This window comes from Agelaius tricolor, unplaced genomic scaffold (assembly GCF_023055355.1).
Source record: "Agelaius tricolor isolate 1412-34295 unplaced genomic scaffold, bAgeTri1.0.p SCAF_1, whole genome shotgun sequence".
Taxonomy (NCBI): domain Eukaryota; kingdom Metazoa; phylum Chordata; class Aves; order Passeriformes; family Icteridae; genus Agelaius; species Agelaius tricolor.
The window spans coordinates 65,095,788-65,116,156 of NW_027269261.1; the positions used below are offsets into that span (position 1 = coordinate 65,095,788).

Genomic DNA, 20,369 nt, shown 5'->3' on the forward strand with positions numbered 1-20,369 from the left:
TTTTTTATTTTGAATTGCTTCCCTGTGGATATTATTTTTCAGTTTATGGAAATTAGAAAAACCTGGGTTTTGTTGAATGAAAAATATTTTGTGTGCATGACCTGTACTCAAGATCTTGAGTCAGGGTGATATGTTCACTTCCACTGGTTCTGCTCAAGATTTATAGCAAAAGAAAAATTGGGTGTTGAACTAAAAGAAACAAACAATAACAAGGATGAGAACTGACCTGTTTTCTCAGGGACAGATCCTTCTTTTTGGTGGACTCGTGTTGTTCTTTCTAAAGAATATCGCAAAATAGAATTATGATAGTGGTATTTAATTGAATGGTTCTGGAAGGGAAAAAAAGGAGTTTTGTTGTGATTTTAAAATACCATTAACTGAAACATGTAAGGTGCATATATGTTTCCTTGCTCATTTTAGATTTGGATTTGGTATTCATTAATTTCTGTAAATTCAGTGAGTTCAAGTCCAATTATTTCATACTCAGTTATTCATGATGTAGCGATTTCTTTTTCTTTTTTTTACATAGTTATTTTTTTATGTTCTCATATATTAAAATCATCTTTACTTCGAAGATACAGAGAAATGATACATGCCTTGAAGAATGTCATGATGGTTGTGGTAGAATCTTTGATTAACAAGTTTGAAGAAGATCGGATGCATGATAAGGAGCTGGCCAGTAAAGCAAAGAAAGAACGTCAGAGTGGCTATTACACAGACAACTGTTCTGACAGTGACTCCTCCTTCAACCAAGTACAATGGGTTTTCTCTCTATCTTGTGAAATAAGCATGATACTGCAAAATTGTTAAGTTTCTGTCAATGGAATGGCCCTAGAGAAAGATTAATTTTTCCCATTTTTGTTATATCTTAAACTCAAATTATTTGCTTTTCTTTCAGTTTTAAATACTAAGCTTATACTAGCTAGTTTAGGCATCATGTGCAAGATGAGATCAATATGGTGCCCATATGCTCCAAAGTACCTATCCAAGTATGGTATAGGAAGATAAAGATATAATCAGTACATCATCTAACATTTGTGATTTTACTTTAGAGGCCAAATAACCTGCAGTTCATTTCCAGACTACTGTACTAGGCTACATTTCTTGCTGAATAAATTATTATAAGGGATTTTTTGAAGATACAAAAAACTTTGAAGTAAAGCAAATAAAATATGTTATAGTGATTTCATTATTCTAAGTTTAACTTTGGGCAAACAACAGAAAACATTTGGAATGTTGACTTTACAGTAAAATTAGTATAAATGTTGAAGTCCTAATTATTAAAAGTAAATTAGGTATCAGAAAGACTGATGATTTTAATCTTCTGCTGTTCAGTTTAATAAAATATACTAATGATAATTTTATAATGTGCATTGCAGAGTTATGCATTCATGAGTCAAGAACAATTGCAGCTGCTCACAGAAAAGCTTGACCCTAGTCAGCCCAAGGAAGTAAGTTTAAAAACAGAAATGAAATGTTGATACAAATGAATGTTTATTGCATATTGTTGAGTAGGCTGTATGTACATACAAATTCCTATGTACCTGAGTGGAAACTTGTTTTTGCTGGTTCATTTATTTTACCTTCAGTGCAGAAGCTACTCTGCAATGCAATATTTCATTGTTTGTAACCATCTGGTTCAAAAACTAGTGTTGCTGCAAGTATCTATATTTTTTTAGAGATCTATGTTCTATAGATTGGCATTTTTAGTTAAAAAAAAAGTTGTTCCATGATAAAGTTACTGAACATTATTTGTCCTCTATCCATGTCCCTTGCCCTTCTTGGTAACTTCTTTGTTGCCCTTTGAGTTACCCCTGTCCAAAGAGAGAGGTGCCTGCTGATTTGCCAACAACCTGCTGCCAAATGGAAAATATAAATCCAAGTTAGGTTTGCTGTTGTGTCAGTGGCAGTACTAATTTGTGTCTCTAACCAACAACCAGCACCAGCTGCTGGTATTTTTGAAGCTTGGAAAAATACCAGTTTGAGTGTGTTGCCTTGATAAGAATTGTTGGAGCTTGTCTGGCAGCTGAAACAGGCATGGTAGGTAGGAGGTGGTACAAACAATTTTTTTAATTAGAAAACCAGGTAAAAAGTCTGATGCTATTAAATGTTATTAAAATATCTTATAATTTGTTTCAGTAAGATGAAATAAATTGCTAGAGATAACAGTTGTCTATGAATTGAAAAAAAAAGTTAGTTGAAATTACTTAGAATGCTGATGAAAATTCAGCAGTATAAGACAATGTCTAATAACTGTGTCTGCTTCTCCTAGCTGAGAGCTTTAGAGAGCTATATTCCCCACTTTCAAAATATTTGATTACAGCCAGAAAATAGAACATAAACCTTGCATCCAGTATTGAAAACCCATTTAAAATGGTTTTATTACTTCTTAGAATACACACATTTTCCCCACTCAGTGATGTAGTGTTTTGTCTAAATAGCCATAAAAATATAGCAGAAGATAAGTATTTGTTATTCCTTATCTGTTCTACAGCCAGGTTCTGTTCCTTCCTGTCCTCCCTCTCTCCTTCCCTCTGACTTGTAAACTACGTATTTCAGAGGCTGCTGTGAATGGATTTTTGGTGTTTATCTTTTTGACTGCTCCAGGTTCGCCAAGAAGCTTTGCAGACACTGTGCTTGGCCCCTGCCTCTGATATCCTGAACTCTGAGAGTTGGCCAAGTCTGAGGAAGCATCTGACAATCTCTCTGGCAGATCCTGATGCAACATTCAGTGTAAGGGAATGTTTTGTATCTAATTACCACATTAGTATCCAAAGAAAGGACTACCAAAGTGGTGTAAGAAGTTACACCTCTTACATATAAGTAGTCCAGCAGGATTCAAAACATTTTATTATTTGTGTGTGAATCACAAAAACTATTTTTTTAAGTAGCAGAAATACAGGATTCCAGTACATTTTGGTTTAAAGGACTGCAATAGGCTTTCAATAGGATTTTGAGACACCAAAGTAGTCATTTGCGTTTCTTTTAATGGCGGTGGAGACATTTTAATTTCTTTTAGCAGAAACTCATGTAAAAAGAATGGACAAAACTGCTCTGTAAAATAGGTCATGTTAATATTTCCTGTTCAAGTCAGGTTTATGCTTCCATGATGGTGAGAAAATGATACATAGTAATATGACACAGGCAGTGATAAGGAAAAAATAAGACAGCTGCTTAAATGGTTTTTAGATTATTTATTATGTCAATTAAACTTCTTTGCTTCTTCAAATTTTAAACTGATTACCAAATAAATAGGAAAGTTGGCCCATATGCTGTCATATATTTCTCTTTCACCTGAGTTCTACAATATCTTTTAAAACAGTGATAATAACAAGTTACTGATTCTGAATGGAAAAGTAATGTTCCTTGGTCTACTTTATAACTCAGTGAGGCTTTACATTGGTGCTGTAGGTCAAGTATTTGAATAAAATTTCCTTTGAACTGGAGATTTCTGTGAGCAGAAACTATATTTTTATGAAACATGCTTAACATCTGCACAGATGTCTGGATGAATAATATATAATATTAAGAATAAATTATATATTGATTATTTTGCAATTATGATACACAGTTAATGACTATTTAATACATTGCTTGATTTTTTTCACCCTTAGGAGAAAATTCTTAGGTTCTATGCAAAAACATTTTCTTCTTCTCCATTTAATATGACAAAAGAAGTCTATACAAGTTTAGGTATGTGCATTTAATTACATTTCAAACTTCATGGGTTATGTACTTTTTGAAAAGTTAAATTTTATAATGAAGATTGTATAAGATAGTTTGTTTTGTCACTGTTGTCATGGAGCTGAAGTGATTTTTTGTTGTTTGGTTTCTCTTTATTTTTTTAGCACGACACTTGGAGTTGTACTTTCTTTCTGAAGAATATTCTCTTCATATTTCAGCTGGTCTGGATGTATCTAACTCAGATGTAAATCGTTTACTTAAAAAGGTATAAATGAACTTTCCGTACCTTTTCTATCAGTACTGAAACATTATGCATTAATTATTTTCTAATTTTAATAATTATGTTTTCAGGTTCGCCTTTTAAATGAGTACCAAAAAGAAGCACCTTCTTCCTGGATCCGACATCCAGAAAAGTATGCCACCTTCAAAACCCTTAACTGTTGCTTAATTTAATAGTTATTGACATAAAATAGGATACGTGTAACTTTAGCAAAGGCTTGATTATAGTATGCACAGTGGCTGGTCAGTCACAACAGGGGAAATAAAAGTAGAGGATGGGAAAAGTAAAATGGGGAAGTTGCATAGGAGTAGTCACATTTAGCTGCTTACTCAGCTTTTGGAGTGGTCTAAGTACTTCTGAACAAAAATAATTTGGATGTAAGTGTAGTAAGGGTAATGCACTTAGAAGTTGTAATAACTTAGGAGAATATAGATGCATATTAGTTTTATTCGTGGTATTACAAAGAATTAATGTCCATACAAGAGCAAGTTAAAGATAATGCTGTTGGTATTTATCATTTATCTGAACAAGGTTTTATGAGAAGATTGTTCTTGACTATTACTGGTGGAAGGACTTCAGTGATTTTTTTGTTTCCTGTCCATTTTTTCCTATTTGTGTCATAAGGTATATGGAAGAAGTAGTGGAGAGTACCTTGTCACTTCTGTCATTAAAACACAAGCCTAATCATCCTGCCTCTCCAGATTTCTTGAGTCCAATGCACTTCTTGGCTTTGCTAGATATCAAAGCAGTGTGGTTTAAGAAGTGGACGGTAAGCAAATAACCTGCAACCCAACAACACATAACTTGTTCATGTCAGACATTTATTTTGAAAAGTTATGGTTCTGACATCACAGACCTATTGTGTCCTATAACAGCCTATACTGAGAACTGTAATTAAGGAAGTGCAGGTTTTTTTTAGACTTCCATGTCCACTGCTTTTCAGTATTACTCTCCACCTCAATTTCTGTTCAGTTACTTGTTTTCATGAAATTTAGGAGTATTTTCTGTGTTTTGTGTCCTCACTCTCTTTGGAGGAATTGACTGACAGCCACCAAAAGATGCAAGTATTTGTTTGGAAGAAGTGATGAGCATGAAAGACCACATTTATTACACTAGACCACATTACACACTACACACAACTTGCTAATTTCAGTGGACATTAGAACTTTTTCCAGCCTACCATATATAAACTTACAATTTAGGATTTACTTGGCAATTTCAAAATGCATAGTTTAGCATTTGTGTACTTATTGGTTTTCTCTTTTAACTATGTGTTCTGCTACACTTTTTTCTAATGATGTAGGAGGTTTTTGTCATAAATGTACTGCAAACAAATGTCTCTAGTTGAGTATAATACTGGCTTACACGAGCTGGAGTTCATTGAATATGTACTGTATATGGGATCTCTACTAGAACAGAATCAGAGATAATTTCTACTTTTTAGTTAAAACCCAGAACATTTCTTTGTAGTTCACATTACATCTTCTTTGTCATTCAAGCATGCATATTACAGCAGAAGAGTGGTATTTAGGCTTCTGGAAAGGAAATATAAATCCTTGGTAAGTACTTCTATTAATATACTTTATTGATTATATATGCAATAATAGTCTGTAAATAAAATTTATTGATAGAACACAGGGTAATGGCTTGAACCCGAAAGAGGGTGGATTTAGATTAGATATTAGGAGGAACTTCTTTTTCTGTCAGGGTGGTGATACATTGGAAAAGATTGCCCAGAGAAATACAAAGAAGCATATATGGCCAGCTCTGTGTAAGGGGAATTCGGATATTTTATTGCAGGTGTTTACTTAGGATTATAATGTATTAATTTGTTGTGTTTCATTCATATTTAGAATTATTTCCAAAAAAGCATAAAAATGACAAATGATGCATGATAAATACTGTAAATACACTGTGCTAAATTTGGATTTTTGTTGAAAAGAGGCTAAACAAACTGCCATTGTATTCTCTGAATCATAAAGGATTCAAAGTCAGCAAGATAAATCAAACTGGGAAAATATATTTAGTAATATAGTTGTTAATCCGATCATATATTTTGTATGGGCAGATCTCTTTACTAGGGTAGAATTTTCATTGTTTTTAATAAGACTGCTTTAGATGTGAGATCCATTCATTTAAACAGGACTTGGCTATGTTTTATAAAATCTTGTCATACAAATGAAATCAAATGTAAAATATATGGGACCAATAAAACCTTAAGATGGAGAAAGGACACAGATGAGAGACCTTTTTCTTTTTTATCTGTGTGCATAGAACAGGACAGAATAAAGCATGATCCATGCAACAGAGTTTATAATAGAAAGTCCATAAGCAGGGTAGTCTAATCTAATTTATAAGCAAGGGTAAGCATCCGATTAAGGTAGGAGGTTTTTTTTATTGTGTATGCCTGCATATTTACACTTGTGAATAAATCTTGGCAGCTCCAAGCTGTAATAAATCTAATTATTCTTCTCAGATCATAAGGAAATAGAAGAAATAAATTCTGCCCCACCTGAAACCAGGACAATGTGCTTTGTGTTTCCTTGCTACAACAATGCTTATAACTTTTAAACTTTTATATACCTTGATTAGATTATAGTGCTATGGCAGTGATACACCACCAAAAACAGTAATAGCACTGCAGCACCTGGTAACCAAACCTAGAGATAGTAAGTGTATTCAAAAAAAAGGTTTTCACTTGTGGAAATTTAAAATCTTCCACAGTAATGACAATAGGGCATTCACAGATTGCTGTTGACTTCTCAAAACTCTTCCATGTTCTCTGTACTCTTTTTCATAGACTGTCCTTATGTGTATAGAACTGGTTGTGTGATAATGTATTAATAATGGTGATATATTTTAATAGCCCTGTAAAAGTTTGCCTTCTCTTGGTTAATGCATCCAAAGCACTGAAAAATGAAGTCATTGAAGTGAAGTAGATATTTAAGTTCTTGTGTTAAGGGACAGTACTTGGATGCAAGAGAGAATGAGTTTATTGTGAAATATCAGGTACTTTATTATTTTGTGTTTTTTTCCACAGATTAATGCAGCAGTCCAGCAATGTCTTGATTATTTTGAATTTTGCAAGTCAGCAGTTAATAAAAATTCCAAAGTTGGTGACTTTTCTCAGCAGCACTGTAGTGAGTATCTTAGCATGTCTCACATTATATGTGCATACATCCCCATTCTTTAGGCTTTTGAGCATGCTACTTCAAGAGAAAGATGTTCTATCTCTTCCATTCCCCAGATGTTGAATGACTGTCCTTTAAGAGAAAACTAATAGCAGTGGTTAATTTCTTAAGCTGTCTTTATATCCAAAATGACCTGCTTGTGTTGCAGGAAGCAGCTAGGTACTGTGAAGTAAACTACAAGAGTAAAGTTCTAATTTTTTTGCTTTATTGTTATAGGTGATATGCAGGATTTTTCTTACACTGGACCAGAATTGCAGTACATCTATTTTGTTCATTCACTGTGCCTTTTAGGAAGATTGTTGATCTATAAGGAAGGCCAAAATCTCTTTCCAGTACAGCTGAAAAATAAAAAAGGTAGGGGGAGAGTTGAGGAAAATGGAACCTATTCAGAAAAACTGTATCCATTCTTGATATATATTTATATATTTTCACTGCAATATTGTGGATATTGAAGAACAATACTTTGTTCACCAATTCTGAGCCTGGAAACTTTCATAAAGGTGGTGTATGTGTGTATATATATCTATATATGAGAATTTATACACAGTTTTTTATTCTTTGATGGATGTGGTTAAATGGATTGTTTGTGTGTTTTACTTCTAATACATTAATTTTGTGTGGAAGGACAGTTGGATCAGTGTGTAAGTGATTCATTTTTTCTAGGTGTGAGTAATAGTTTCTGTCAAACCATTTGATGTAATTGGTTGGATGAGAGATATGTCCAGGGGCCAAAACTGGTTTTCAGGTGTGAGAGAAAAATCAGTATTTCAAGCTAATTGCAAATTGAAAACAAGTGCTCTGAGTTTAATCTGTTAATTAAGATAAAAAAAAGTAGAAGAAAAGTTTCATACCTGTGGAACAGAGGTGTTAATAGGGACACAAGAAGTGAGATGGAAAAGCTCTTCAACACACAGAGAAGTCTACATGGGGCAGGGCTGGCAAACAGAAATGTGTGAGGGCAATTGTAGCATTCCATTGCTTTAGTGTCTATTAATTCAACGTATAATTCCAAACATTACTGGACACTCATTCTGTGACTTGCCTTTTGTCCCTCTGGTTAGAGGACCAAGACTTGATAGATCCAGTGTAGAACAGTAAGAAATACCTACTAATAAAGTGCTTTCGTCATTTATGCATTACCAGTGTAACACCCATCCAGCAGAGATCCAGGGATGGTGGTTGCTTATTTCTTTCCTATAAAATGTAACAATCTTGCCATTTCTCTTCTTAATAGTGTCCTTCTCAGCTTCATAGATGGCAACTCTTTCCTCGCAAAGTGGCTGATTTATTAACATAATTAAATATAAACTTGGAGCAATTTTTCCTATCTTGCATTTAGCTACATTTGTTGTTTTTGTTCCAGACCTGAGAACAAAAACTGAGAAAGAGTTGTGTGACACCTTCTCTCTTTACCAGTTGTTTCACTTAATCTAATAGAAAGGTAATGCTTTTTTTTCTACAGCCAGTATTTCCAAGTGTTGGCTGTCATTTGTAACAGTGAAAGACATTGCAAAATTTCAACTGGCTAAATTGAGAGCAAGATCAAGTCTTATAAGGTGATCATGAAATACCTTAGTAGAGTCCCATGGACATGTATGTCCTTTGCTTTATAACTTGGACGTAATTATTTCCTCTCTACAGCAAAGCATTCTTTACATATATTTACAAAATCCATTTTTTATTTGGAAAATTTAACTTAGTCTTTAATTTACAAAGTACTTTCTTTCTTTCTTTCTTTTTTTTTAATAGCTACTATATCCATAACTGATGTGTTGGTATTATTTGTTCAACTTATTTATTCCTCTCCAAGTTACCCAAAGACAGCTTTGGCAGCACATACAGGTAAATGCTTTTTTTTCCTTATACGTAAATATATTTACTTATAATGAGGCATATGATAACTTCTTTTGCAATTTTTGTCTCTCTTATTAAAGCAGTTTTTCTCTTCCCTTTCACCCTTACCATTCTTCCTCCCACTATATTGAATCAGGACTTAACAAAATTAATAATAATTCAGAAGCAACTACATAATCATACAGAGATATTTGTGTAAGTTAAAATATAAATAAATATTTCTTGTGTTCACCAGAAAATTATTCTCCAGAAAGTCTTGTTATGGAGATTCTGCAGGTTTTTTGTGATCAAACAGGATGTGCTGCTGAATGTTTGTATACAGACACAGTGATAGATGCCCTGCTTCATCCTGTCCAAAGTTTGCTGAATGGCACAGAGGTTTGTAATAATCTTCCAAATGATTTTTACATGTATAGAATATTATACTTTTTTCATATTTTCTATGTAGAATGTTTATTTACTCATGTAATATGGTAACTTCTGTGGTATTTTATACCTTGACTATCATAGTGTGCATTGAATAGTTTAGTCTGTTACTATGATTGGTCTGACATGGAAGTCTTGTGAATAGTAGCAAAAATTATGCTGTAGTGAGACTGTTTCCTTGGGAAAAAACACACTGTTTAATTTTTTTCATTGGTTTTGGCTTCTGTTGTCACTTGGATATTTAATGGATGAACATTTTCTCTACCTTCTATTTGAAAGGCAGCCTACTTTTTATTTTTTAATTCAGTTGGCAAATTGTAGGTTAGGTGTTCTCAATAACTAGTGTAAATAAAAATATATAATTCTCCATGGAAAGCTACTATTTTCTGGATTGATAAAAGAAAACTTTTTTTTCTCTTTTTTTTTTTTTCCTTGTAAACATTTTTATAGGGATTATGAAAATATTGGGAATTAGTGTCCTTTGTGATGAAGATTTCTGTGTAATGACATTTGAACATAAGCTGTTAACTGTGTTTAAGACATTAGGAAAACATCAGAAAGGTGACCTTCAGGTTCTGCATACCTAAGACAGACTTGAAAAACAGCTTTCACAAAACCATTGAATTTGAAGCTTCTTTTTTTTTCCCTTCTTCCAAATAGGTGTATATCAACTGCCTTGAAACTACTTTACTTGATGTAGCTGATATTTTGGCAAGGATTGCTGCTTCAGAAGATGGTCTTTCTCTTCTTCTTTATGGAGAAAATGAAAAAAATGCCAAAGACAGGTAAGAGTGGCATTAGTGAGCACTTCAATGAATTACATTGCTCTTATGAGACTCGTTTTGTCATCTTTCATTTATCTATAACGTGATACGTTTTGGTTTTGTTTGAGTAAAATATCTGATTATAAATTAAAGTAGTAAATGTTTTATAGAATGTATGAGGGAGATATTAATGTGTTGAACCAGGTGAAATGACAATGTAAAGAAACACTAGTAATAAGGGAGATTTTAATGTTTTTCTTCTTTTTCTAATTCATGTGAGAGCTTTCCTTTCTCTGAATATAGTTCCATTATACTTGTAATGTTACTTTTCAGACCAAAGGCCTCTCTTCTTCAATTTTCTTTGTTTGATTTTAGAATAAGTATTTAAACTAACCAAATTTATTGAAAGAATATGTTTAATGTAGCATTCACATTTCAGTACATCTAGCAGAGACGGATCTTGTATAAGAAGCTGCCATGTGTAACACTGTACCTAACTTAAGATCAGTGTATTCATATGTGTGGAATATACTTAGCTGATGCTAAAACTTCTAACAGCAGTAAAACTGAGATGAGCCTTTGAAAATAGCTAAGCTGCAGGTCATGAAAAGTTTGGCATGTACATCTTCTAAGTGGAGAAATCTCCAAGTTGTCTTCCCAACTGGACTCCTATAAAACCTAGAGTCTGTGTAGTTCATGGTCCTGTGGGTTGTGTGGAAGGCAATGGATGTATTTTTGCATTGCATAGAACTATTTGCCAAGGTGACATCACTTTCTGTAAGTTTCTTTTCTTCTGACTGGTGTTACAAATTCTAACATAGTTTGTCCCTCTGTAGTGGGTCAAAGTCTCTTTCCGTAGCTTCTTTTCCCCAAAAAATTTTAAATAAGTTTAGTCAGAGGATTTGTTTCAAGGCTTACTACAAAACAAAATTTTAAATGCATTATTTTATTTCTAGTCCTACAGCTGCTCATGTACTTGTTCAGTTCACAAAGAAACTTCTTCATGATGACGTTTCTCTTTTATCTGGATCTGAGTTTATGCCAGTTGTTAAAGGAGCTTTCATTTTTGTATGCCGTCAAATGTACAGAACTTGTGAAGGCCTGCAGATGCTAATTCCTTATGGCTTGCATGAATCTATTGCAGAAGCCTGGAGAAAGGTAAATTTTGCTTTTGGATTGGGAAAAAAATCTTACTGTGAGAGGTTCAGCTTGTTAATAGTTGTTCTTATAGGTTAATTATTTTTAAGCAGTTAAATAGTACCTGAAAATGTTGTAAACATTAAGTTCTACTTGCAAATTTTCCTTCTGAATGTGAACCTAGCAGAAATTTAATTTGAGACCTTCTATACCTAAGATTAAAACAGGAACTTCTGGTGCATTGGTAGGCCTGTCATTCATTGTCCTTAATGGCAGAAATCACTCGATGTCATGATAACCACTGACCACCACAGATCTTGCCTTCATTCTTGGTTTGGGATATTTTGAAGGAAAATACTCCTGAGATGTGCTCTTATCAATTTTTAGTTAAGCTGGTTTGTGTCAGGTGAGAGAAAAAAATAGCAGATTGCAATTATTTGTTAAATAGTGAGGTGACATTGAAATATTCTCTAGAGACCATAGTGAAAAGTGCCAGGCAGGAGTTTTTGTCTTACCTGAGTACATGAATTTGTTATGAAGCTTAGATTCTGTACTTTAACTTCAATTTGATTGCTAGTCCAGTGTTTTTTCTACATGAAAGAGCTTGGATCCAACAGTTCTGTGTATTTTGCTTTCTGTTATCACAGAATCACAGAATGGGTAAGATGGGAAGGGACAACAGTGGGTCTACTGATCCAACCTCCCTGCTCAAGCAGGGTAATCCTATAGCACATGGCACAGGATTATGTCCAGAGGGTTCTTGAGTATCTTCAGTGGGGGAGACTCCACAACCTCTCTGGGGAATCTGGTCTAGTGCTCATTCACCTGCACAGTAAAGAAGTTCTTTCTCATGTTCAGGTAGAACTTTTTGTGCATCAGTTTCTTCCCATTGCCTCTTGTCCTGTTGCTTGGCACCACTGAGAAGAGCCTGAATCCCTCCTCTTGATACCCTCCTTTCAGATAGTGACAGATATTGATGAGATCCCCTCTCAGTCATCTCTTCTCAAGGCTGAACAGGCCCATCTCTCTCAGCCTTGCTTCATAAATGATGATGCTCCAGTCCCTCATCATCATCAGTTCTATTTTCATTGTTCTAAAAGTCACATGCTGTGTGAAAATCCTTGTGTATTGTAAAAAATTACTTAAGATGGAGAAATGATGGCAGATCCTGCAAATGCAGTTTTCAAAAGTTCACAGGGAAGCAAATCCCAACATTTGAAACGTTAAAATAACATTGGCACAATTTAGGTAAAGGTAGCAAACAAATCTTCAACTTTGGCTTCCAGCTTAACTGAAAGCATATTTAAACTGTAGGTATTAGGACTCATGGTGGACAACCAAAGTCTAGCAGTGTTATTCACTTTACCCTGAAAAATAGGACTATCTTTTTATATCTTTGAGATCAGATCAAGCTGGAACAAAGAATGGACTAAAAGACTAAATTTGTTTTTTTTCTGGAGGCAAGGAAGTGGGAGGGAAAATGAATGCAAGGGAAAAAGAATGGAAGAGCTTTTCTTCCTTCTTGTATGCTTCTACTGTATGCTTTTATTATGATGAGATATTTTAAAAATACAGTCACAATGTAAACTAAGGCAGAAAATACCAGAAGGGAGAACATGAATAGAAGGTACTTAAATCACCAGTTTGAGGGTATTTCTCACTGTTTCATATATTAATGTTGCCACGAAGCCATACATACATTGTCTTGAAAATAAAATGTATTATTACTAAAAATCATAATTATATCACTATAAATTCTGTTTCTCATCAAAGAATGTTGGTTTTGAAACTTATGTTATTCCTTGCATGGAAAACCTGAGGATTTTTATTGAATTAAGGAGCTTAGTTCACTTGATCCGTGCTGTAATTTACGTAACTCAACAATCTTTTTTTTGATGCTTTCCTATTGTGTAACTTGTCAGTCTTACTCCAACTAGCCTCTTACTCTATTTAATGTTTATCACAGGCCAGAGTGTTAAAAGCTTTTGATGGGCATTTCCAGTTATTTCCTCTAAAAAACACAGCATTTACACTTTGTACAAAAGACTTCTTTCCATGTTAAAATCCCTTATTAAGGTATAGAACATAATTTAGACAAATTGTCTTGACATGTAGAAGATAAGTAGACTGAATGTGTTGAGTGAAAACAAAGTTTACCCTACAAAATGCTATTTCTTCATTTCACTTTGGTAGTCAGATATAAACTGAAGTAGAATCAATATATTCTTTACTTCAAGACTCAACAAACTATTACAGGAAAGTCAACTCCATCATCTTACTACTTTTAAAACTATTTTCTTTCATTTTTCAATTTTAAAACACCTGAAGTTTATAAAATATCATGCCATTTAAGTTTATAAAATATCATGCCATTTATAGAAGTTTATAAAATATCATGCCATTATAGTGTAGCAAAACCAGTGGACTGTGATAGATTCTTTCCAAGCTGAAGTGTCAGTTTTTTAATGGTGGGACTGGTAATTTGTATCCTTTTCTTTTACACGTCTCCTGGAGTTTTAAGACTGATGGACAAAGAAATTATTTTTTTCTCAGCAGATACTGATTAAATTCTGAGAGAGAATTTATAAAGATGATAATAAAAGGGGAACAACAGATCCAGTATGATTGACTAGTTAATAGAATAGGCTTTTGTTGATTTTTTACATCACATTTATAAGGTAGTAAATTAATACCTTCTCACTTTTATTTCAATGGTTTAATTTGCTTTTTATCCCATAAACATAAAACAGCTGAAATAATTTTGAATATGCATTTTCATACCAGTTATTTTAAAATATAATTTAAATGTTTAAATATAAAAATATGTATATATTTATGTCTGTAACTCCAAGGACACCCATATCAATATAGATAAATTTATATAATTTATAAATAAATAAAATAAAAAGTGGCAGAATTAATAAGTTTGGCATGGTGACTTCAGAGCTGTTATTTCCATTATCTGTGACAGAAACAGAGTAAAGAGCTGTGTTACAATTTTTTCTTTTGTTCCTTCTTTACTTTTAAATACCAGTTTTTGATTTGGGAGTCTCCAGTTGGAAAATAAAGAGGTTTATTTAAGAATTCTAATAAAAAATTTAAAATTTACTAGCTTTACAATTGTTTATACCAAGGAAGAAGTAAAAAAATAAGCTTTTCTGGAATAAAAACAATATAAAGGAATAGTGTATTCTGTACCAAAGACTGGACTGTAACCAGAGCACTGTGGTTTTTTGTCTTTTGTATATAACAAGAGAATGAATTAGATCTGGAGTTTAAAAATGCTGTAAATAAACATTAAGGTGTGGCAGCAGCTCTCTTCAGAGAGCATCAGGCACAACCTTGCCAGGATTTCTCCTAGGGAAGGCAGTGAGAAAGCTAAGAGAAAGAAGAGAAAACAATCTTATCTGTATTTGCTGCTCCTGTTGTTTGGCACATGGAATGTGTTAAGGAGATAGTTTGCCTAAAGTGATTTCTTAATTGGACACTGGTGTTGGTTGTTTTGACTGATTGACCAATCAGGTCAAAGCTGCATCATGACTGTCTGAAAAAGGGTCATGGGTTTTTTCTTGAATATAATAAGTATAGTAGTATAGTATAGTATAGTTTAATAAAGCAATTGTTCAGCTTTCTGAATCTTGGAGTCACTGCATGTCAGTCCCTAGCAGGGGGACGTCCTGCATCAATATTAAGGAGCTGTTTATTTGGTTTTGTTTTACAGACAAGTTTGCTTTCAGAAAGAGTACCGACTCCTGTAACTGATGCAGACTCCACTTCATCAATAAGTCAAGAATCAAAAACCAGGTAACTTGGTACTTAATTTACACACATGTATGAGTGTGAACACAAACTGCTGCTTTAATTACAATTGAAACATCTTGCAACCCCATGTCTTTGTTGTAGTTTGATGCCAGCTGGCAACTAAATACTGCACAGCCATTTGCATCCCAATAGCATGGAGAGGGGAATTAGGAAAAAAAAAGGGTTGAGATACAAAGAGTCTAATAATTTAAACAAAGTCAAATATAGTAATACTAATAATAGCAATGCTCCTAATGGTAATGATAACATTAATAGTAATGAAAAGTAGAGAGAGAAGTAGCACACAAGAGAAACAAATGACACACAACTCAATTGCTCCTTAGCCTCTGACTGATGCCCAGTTCATCTCTTAACAGTGATTTTGGCCAACTTCCTGGCCAGCTCCCTGCAGTTTATGTACTAAGCATGACTTCCCATGCTATGGAATATCCCCTTGGCCAGTTCGGCTCAGCTCTCCTGGTTGTGCTCTCTCATGGTTACTTGTGTACCTGCTCACTTGCAGAGCATGGGAAACTGGGAAGTTCTTGACTCTGAGAAGTGCTACTTGGCAACAACTAAAATATCAGTGTGTTACCAACCTTATTCTTGTCCTAAATCCAAAAATCAGCACTTTACCAGCTACTTAGAAAACACACTCTATCCCAGCCAAACCCAGGACAGTCTTTTTTGCCAAAAGGATAGTGGTAGGTAGAGAAACTATCCTAGCATAGGTCTCAGTAGAGCTACAAAATTCTTCCTGGCCTTTGAGAACTTCCTTGGCTTAGAGAGTGGTGTCTGATATATGGAAAATTGACTTATAGTTGATTCTCTCTGACTAAAGAATTTGGTTAGAGGAAAATGTGAGTTAGAAAGCACAGAACAAAATAGCTATCTTATGCTTTTTATGTGGTGCTAATTTAAAATGTTGTTCTGCTGAATCATATTTATACCTTCAAAAATATTATGTAGCAAGATTGGCAGCATTTTGGCTGATACCAAGTGAACAGTGTCCTTCCTTTTATACTGAAACTTAATGTCCCTTTATAGAAGTTTATACTCATTAAGATGAGAAATACATGAGTATTTGGGAGTCTGAAAATTCAGGACAATGTTGATTTTCCATTTACTGCTCTTATGATGTGAAGCTATTGTGTAAATATAGCACCTTTCTTCATAACTCCATACCAAGTTCTTGTAGGAACCTTTAGCTCCTCAAATGTGAGTCCCTCATAGGTTTTTACATTGTTGAGAAATTCTGTGCCTGTTTGCCAACATGTAACTGCCATGTTAATATCTTAAGACTGTATAGAGTCAGACTGTAAGTCATACATATGTTTAGGGATATCACAGGGATATCTTTTGGGTTCCCCTTTACATCATCCATCTCATTTGGGTTCCCCTTTACATCATCTCTCTCTTCTGTGCTCCTACATAACTTTAGGTTTGCCACACTGTGTTTGAATGTTCACATAAAATGCAGTCTGGTATATTATATTTTTCCCCAAATGCTTTTTTAAATCTAACATATAAATTAAGCATATAGTACAGTGAGTAAAGTACTGTTGTTTTTCAAAGCTAGGAATTGTACTTTTTTTTTTTTCCCATGCTATTTTACATATAGTTTTTAATTACTATTTTGTTACTCTTGCAGCTTGTTATGGGAAGAGACTCTGTTAGATGCCTTGCTAAATTTTTCTACCACACCCAAAGGACTATTTCTGCTTCATAGTACAGATGCCATGAATGACTGTGTGAACTTTATGTTTAACAGTTTATCAAAAAAAATACAGGTAAGCATTGCAGTCCTTGTAGTTTACTTTTTACTGTAAAGTTTGAAATGCTAGAAACTTTTTTTTCTTTTCTTCTAAGTGCAAATTTTCTTATACAATGTTGGTAGGTCATGTTGAAATCTAGATATGCTAAACAAAGCTTGAAATACAAACAAAAAATCAGATAATGTGCAGTTTTAGTCAGACAATGTGCAAAAAAGTAATGCCAAAGGCATCCTACGCTATGTGTACAAAAACATTGTAATACTAATGGTTTTATTTGCTCATATTGCATGTCTCACCCACAGTATTTTGTGTTTAAATTTTTATAAATACTTGAGAAAGATGTTTGGTTAGGAATCTGACCCTGGTAAGTCTGTAGAGGAAAATATCTATGAATTGTTCAAGTCTAAACATAAAGTGGATTAAATTCTGTAAACAAGTGTAAGAAAGATCAATATTTAAGAGATCATTTGAGAGTTTCATGTCTTCTGAATAACTAACACTGCACTTTTATACTTCTTATCAACAGACAAATGAATACGAAGATTTTGGTAACAGAATCATTGTTACACAAATGGCAACAACACCAATGGCTGCAGTGTCTCTGCAGAATTCAGGTAAATTGCAGGATGATGTTATTATGAGTAATTGCATGCTGTAGTCCTTCATTTTGAAAAAAGACAGTGGGAAAGATGTTAAAAAAAGATCAACTGTGTAAAATAATTATACAATGTTAACAAAAACTCCTAAATATTTGTTAATTATTTCTTGATGGAAATTAATTCTCTCAAACTTTTAAGTCATTCATTAATCTTGATGCAGAATTTTAGAGTTTGTTTTATTTTTCCTTCTGATATTATGCAAAATCTTTACTTCACTAGTTTGGATTTACAGAAATTTCCTGTATGTGTGTGAAGACATCTGTACTGTTTAAAAATAAATTTAAATAAGAAGCAGGTGCTTCTTATTGATCTGCAGATCAGCATTAATAACTGTTGATGTCTGTAATTTTTATGTACATTTCCATGGTTACTGACTGCTCAAAGGGTGAGGAACTGCAAGGGCCTGAATGTCATAGGTGAAGTTACACATTAATGAGATGTAAAAGAGATTGTGATGTGAGAAGAATTGTCAATTTGGACAAAGTCCCTTCAGAGTCAATCTCAGATAACCCAACTGTTACCATAACATCAACAGTCCAGGTAGCCATTATATTAAAACTAGAATCCCATCAATATAATGAAGGTAATGTCTTAAGCTGCTAAGGAAGTCCATGAGGTACAAAAGTTGCAAATTGTCTCTCTGAGTATCTAGAAGGGGCTGGTGTTGACTGAAAGACTGTCAGAAAGGCAGGCAAATTCTGCCAATCAAGGAAACTGATTGGTTTCTCAGTTAGTTGCTATTTATGCCTCTGGGATTTTTCACAAAGCAGGGAGCAGATCCACTGAGGAGTTACCCATCTGTCCTGTTGTAAGGTTTTCAGCCAAATTGCTTCTTAAGGCCCTTTTATACCCTTTGGCATCAGAGACAAATGATATACCAAAAATAATCAGCATTGATTTTCAACCCTTACATTTGAAGATTTCAGAGTTAGAGGGCTCTTTCCTATTCTATTTAAATATTTAACATTTTAAATTTTAACAATTTAAATTCAGCTAGTAGTGCTTCTCTTAAAGTTGGGGTTTTTCTAGTCCTTTTCACTGTGGTCTAATTTATTTATGAGTAATAGTGAATCTGTATTTTTAGAACCACAGAGACAATACTAGCTAAGCCTTGATCCATTGCAGTTAACTTTTTAAAGAAGGTCAGAAGCTCATTTACATAGAAGATATATGAATATAGTTCTACTCTAGTGTAATAGCCTTTGGAAACCATTGGTGCAGACTGTAGATTGAACATAAGCAAACTGCTCTAGAAAAGTAGTTTGGACTAAAGGATTGAGAATAGCAGGGATAGTAACCTTAAGGCAGTCTGTGTGGTGAAATTTCAGTCTTCAGTATAGAGAATTTTACAAATCTTGGTTAGAATTGTGGTGTAAAATATTTCTAACATGAAACTCATGATTAAAACAAACATTTGTTTTAGGCTTTATAAAGGCACTTGTAACTGAATTATGGGCTCTTTTGGAATGTGGAAAAGATGATTTGAGAATAATCCAACCCAAATCTACTCCAGTTGACCCTATTGACCAAAGTTGTCAGAAGGTGAGAAATGATTTAAACTTATGTTTTTGTATGGAAAGAAACAGTGCTGTGGTTCAGATAGGAAGACACATACCTTTCTGTAAATTTTTATTATACCTGCTTCTTGGCACATGTGTCAAAATTGGTATAATACACTAGTTAAATCATGACTGATACAGGATTCTTATGTTGCATGGCTGTTCACAATGCCAAGGATTTACTATGAAATAATGAATAAAAATCATGGCAAAATGAAGTCTTAAGTGCTGGCCATCAGTTTATGTCCAGATTACTGTAATAAAATCAGGAATTTTAGATTTTAGATTATTCTTTATCTCAAGATTTTAGAATTAAGTGGTAATGAAATACTGTAATTTTCAAAATTTTATGTACCATATGATAGGTAATAGATATTTCATACACTACTGCCCTTTTAGATTATACAGATGCCTACCAGGTATGCAGTCTTATTTTCCACAGGTCTATTTATGTTAAGGTCAGCCTGTAAAGGGTAAGAACAAAGTTAATGTAGATTGCAAATAATTGCTAACACTTACTTGGTTGTGCTTAACAGATTAATATTCCCTGTTGTCCCTCCTTTTTTTCTTTCTCTAGTCATTTCTGTTTCTGGTAAACTTGCTCACTTACCCAGCAGTTTTTGAGCTCCTGAGTAAACGAGATATACCAAATAAACCCATGTACTCATTCCGTGAAGTACCCACAGATATAATTGTAAGTATTTTGAAGGAAAAATAATTCTGTGAAGACATTCTTACCTGAGAAAATGTTTTTCTTATAAAAGAGTAAGTTTTTCTTTTCCTATTGAAAGACTTTGAATTTTTCTGCATTTTGTATTATAAACAGCATGAGGGCAGTATATGCACATATCACTTCATATGAACCTAAATTTTCATTTTGAAATCTTAAAGGTAATATAAATTTTGTTGCCTAATTTAAAGATCATCTTTCTTGACTTGTGTTTTTTCACAGAAAAACAGTAACATAAATAATCATGTTTATATGTGCATACAGTTACATATGGGAAAATGTTGGAAAATATGTATACCTGTACTTTATACAGCATTGCTCTATCACACCAGCTGTGGATTTAAAAAGAATAAAAGAAAAAACCAAAACAAAATGAAAACAAAAAAGCCTCATACCTCAGGCTATTTTTTAATAGGACATATAATTCACACAAAGGAAAAAATCAGTAATTGGAAAGCTACTGATTAAGACATGCTTCAGAGAAATAGCTTCACCATTTCTGTATTTAG

The 20,369-nt window shown here is 33.6% G+C and overlaps 1 protein-coding gene across 5 annotated transcripts in view; it reads left to right on the top strand.

Annotated features, from left to right (window-relative positions):
* The window catches only part of TBC1D32 (TBC1 domain family member 32), a 74,620-nt gene that overhangs the window by 6,888 nt on the left and 47,363 nt on the right, over window positions 1–20,369 (top strand). For 4 of the 5 annotated variants that reach the window (XM_071437793.1, XM_071437765.1, XM_071437782.1 and 1 more), the window contains exons 4-22: window positions 576–753; window positions 1,380–1,451; window positions 2,608–2,733; window positions 3,615–3,693; window positions 3,849–3,949; window positions 4,036–4,097; window positions 4,589–4,733; window positions 5,464–5,523; window positions 7,005–7,104; window positions 7,372–7,509; window positions 8,905–8,997; window positions 9,245–9,387; window positions 10,096–10,220; window positions 11,156–11,357; window positions 15,058–15,140; window positions 16,789–16,927; window positions 17,439–17,526; window positions 18,995–19,113; window positions 19,708–19,824. In XM_071437793.1, coding sequence (XP_071293894.1) covers window positions 576–753; window positions 1,380–1,451; window positions 2,608–2,733; window positions 3,615–3,693; window positions 3,849–3,949; window positions 4,036–4,097; window positions 4,589–4,733; window positions 5,464–5,523; window positions 7,005–7,104; window positions 7,372–7,509; window positions 8,905–8,997; window positions 9,245–9,387; window positions 10,096–10,220; window positions 11,156–11,357; window positions 15,058–15,140; window positions 16,789–16,927; window positions 17,439–17,526; window positions 18,995–19,113; window positions 19,708–19,824 — 2,170 coding nt within the window. The remainder of the gene's footprint in view (window positions 1–575; window positions 754–1,379; window positions 1,452–2,607; window positions 2,734–3,614; window positions 3,694–3,848; window positions 3,950–4,035; window positions 4,098–4,588; window positions 4,734–5,463; window positions 5,524–7,004; window positions 7,105–7,371; window positions 7,510–8,904; window positions 8,998–9,244; window positions 9,388–10,095; window positions 10,221–11,155; window positions 11,358–15,057; window positions 15,141–16,788; window positions 16,928–17,438; window positions 17,527–18,994; window positions 19,114–19,707; window positions 19,825–20,369) is intronic. The other variant, XM_071437772.1, reaches the window with a different exon arrangement.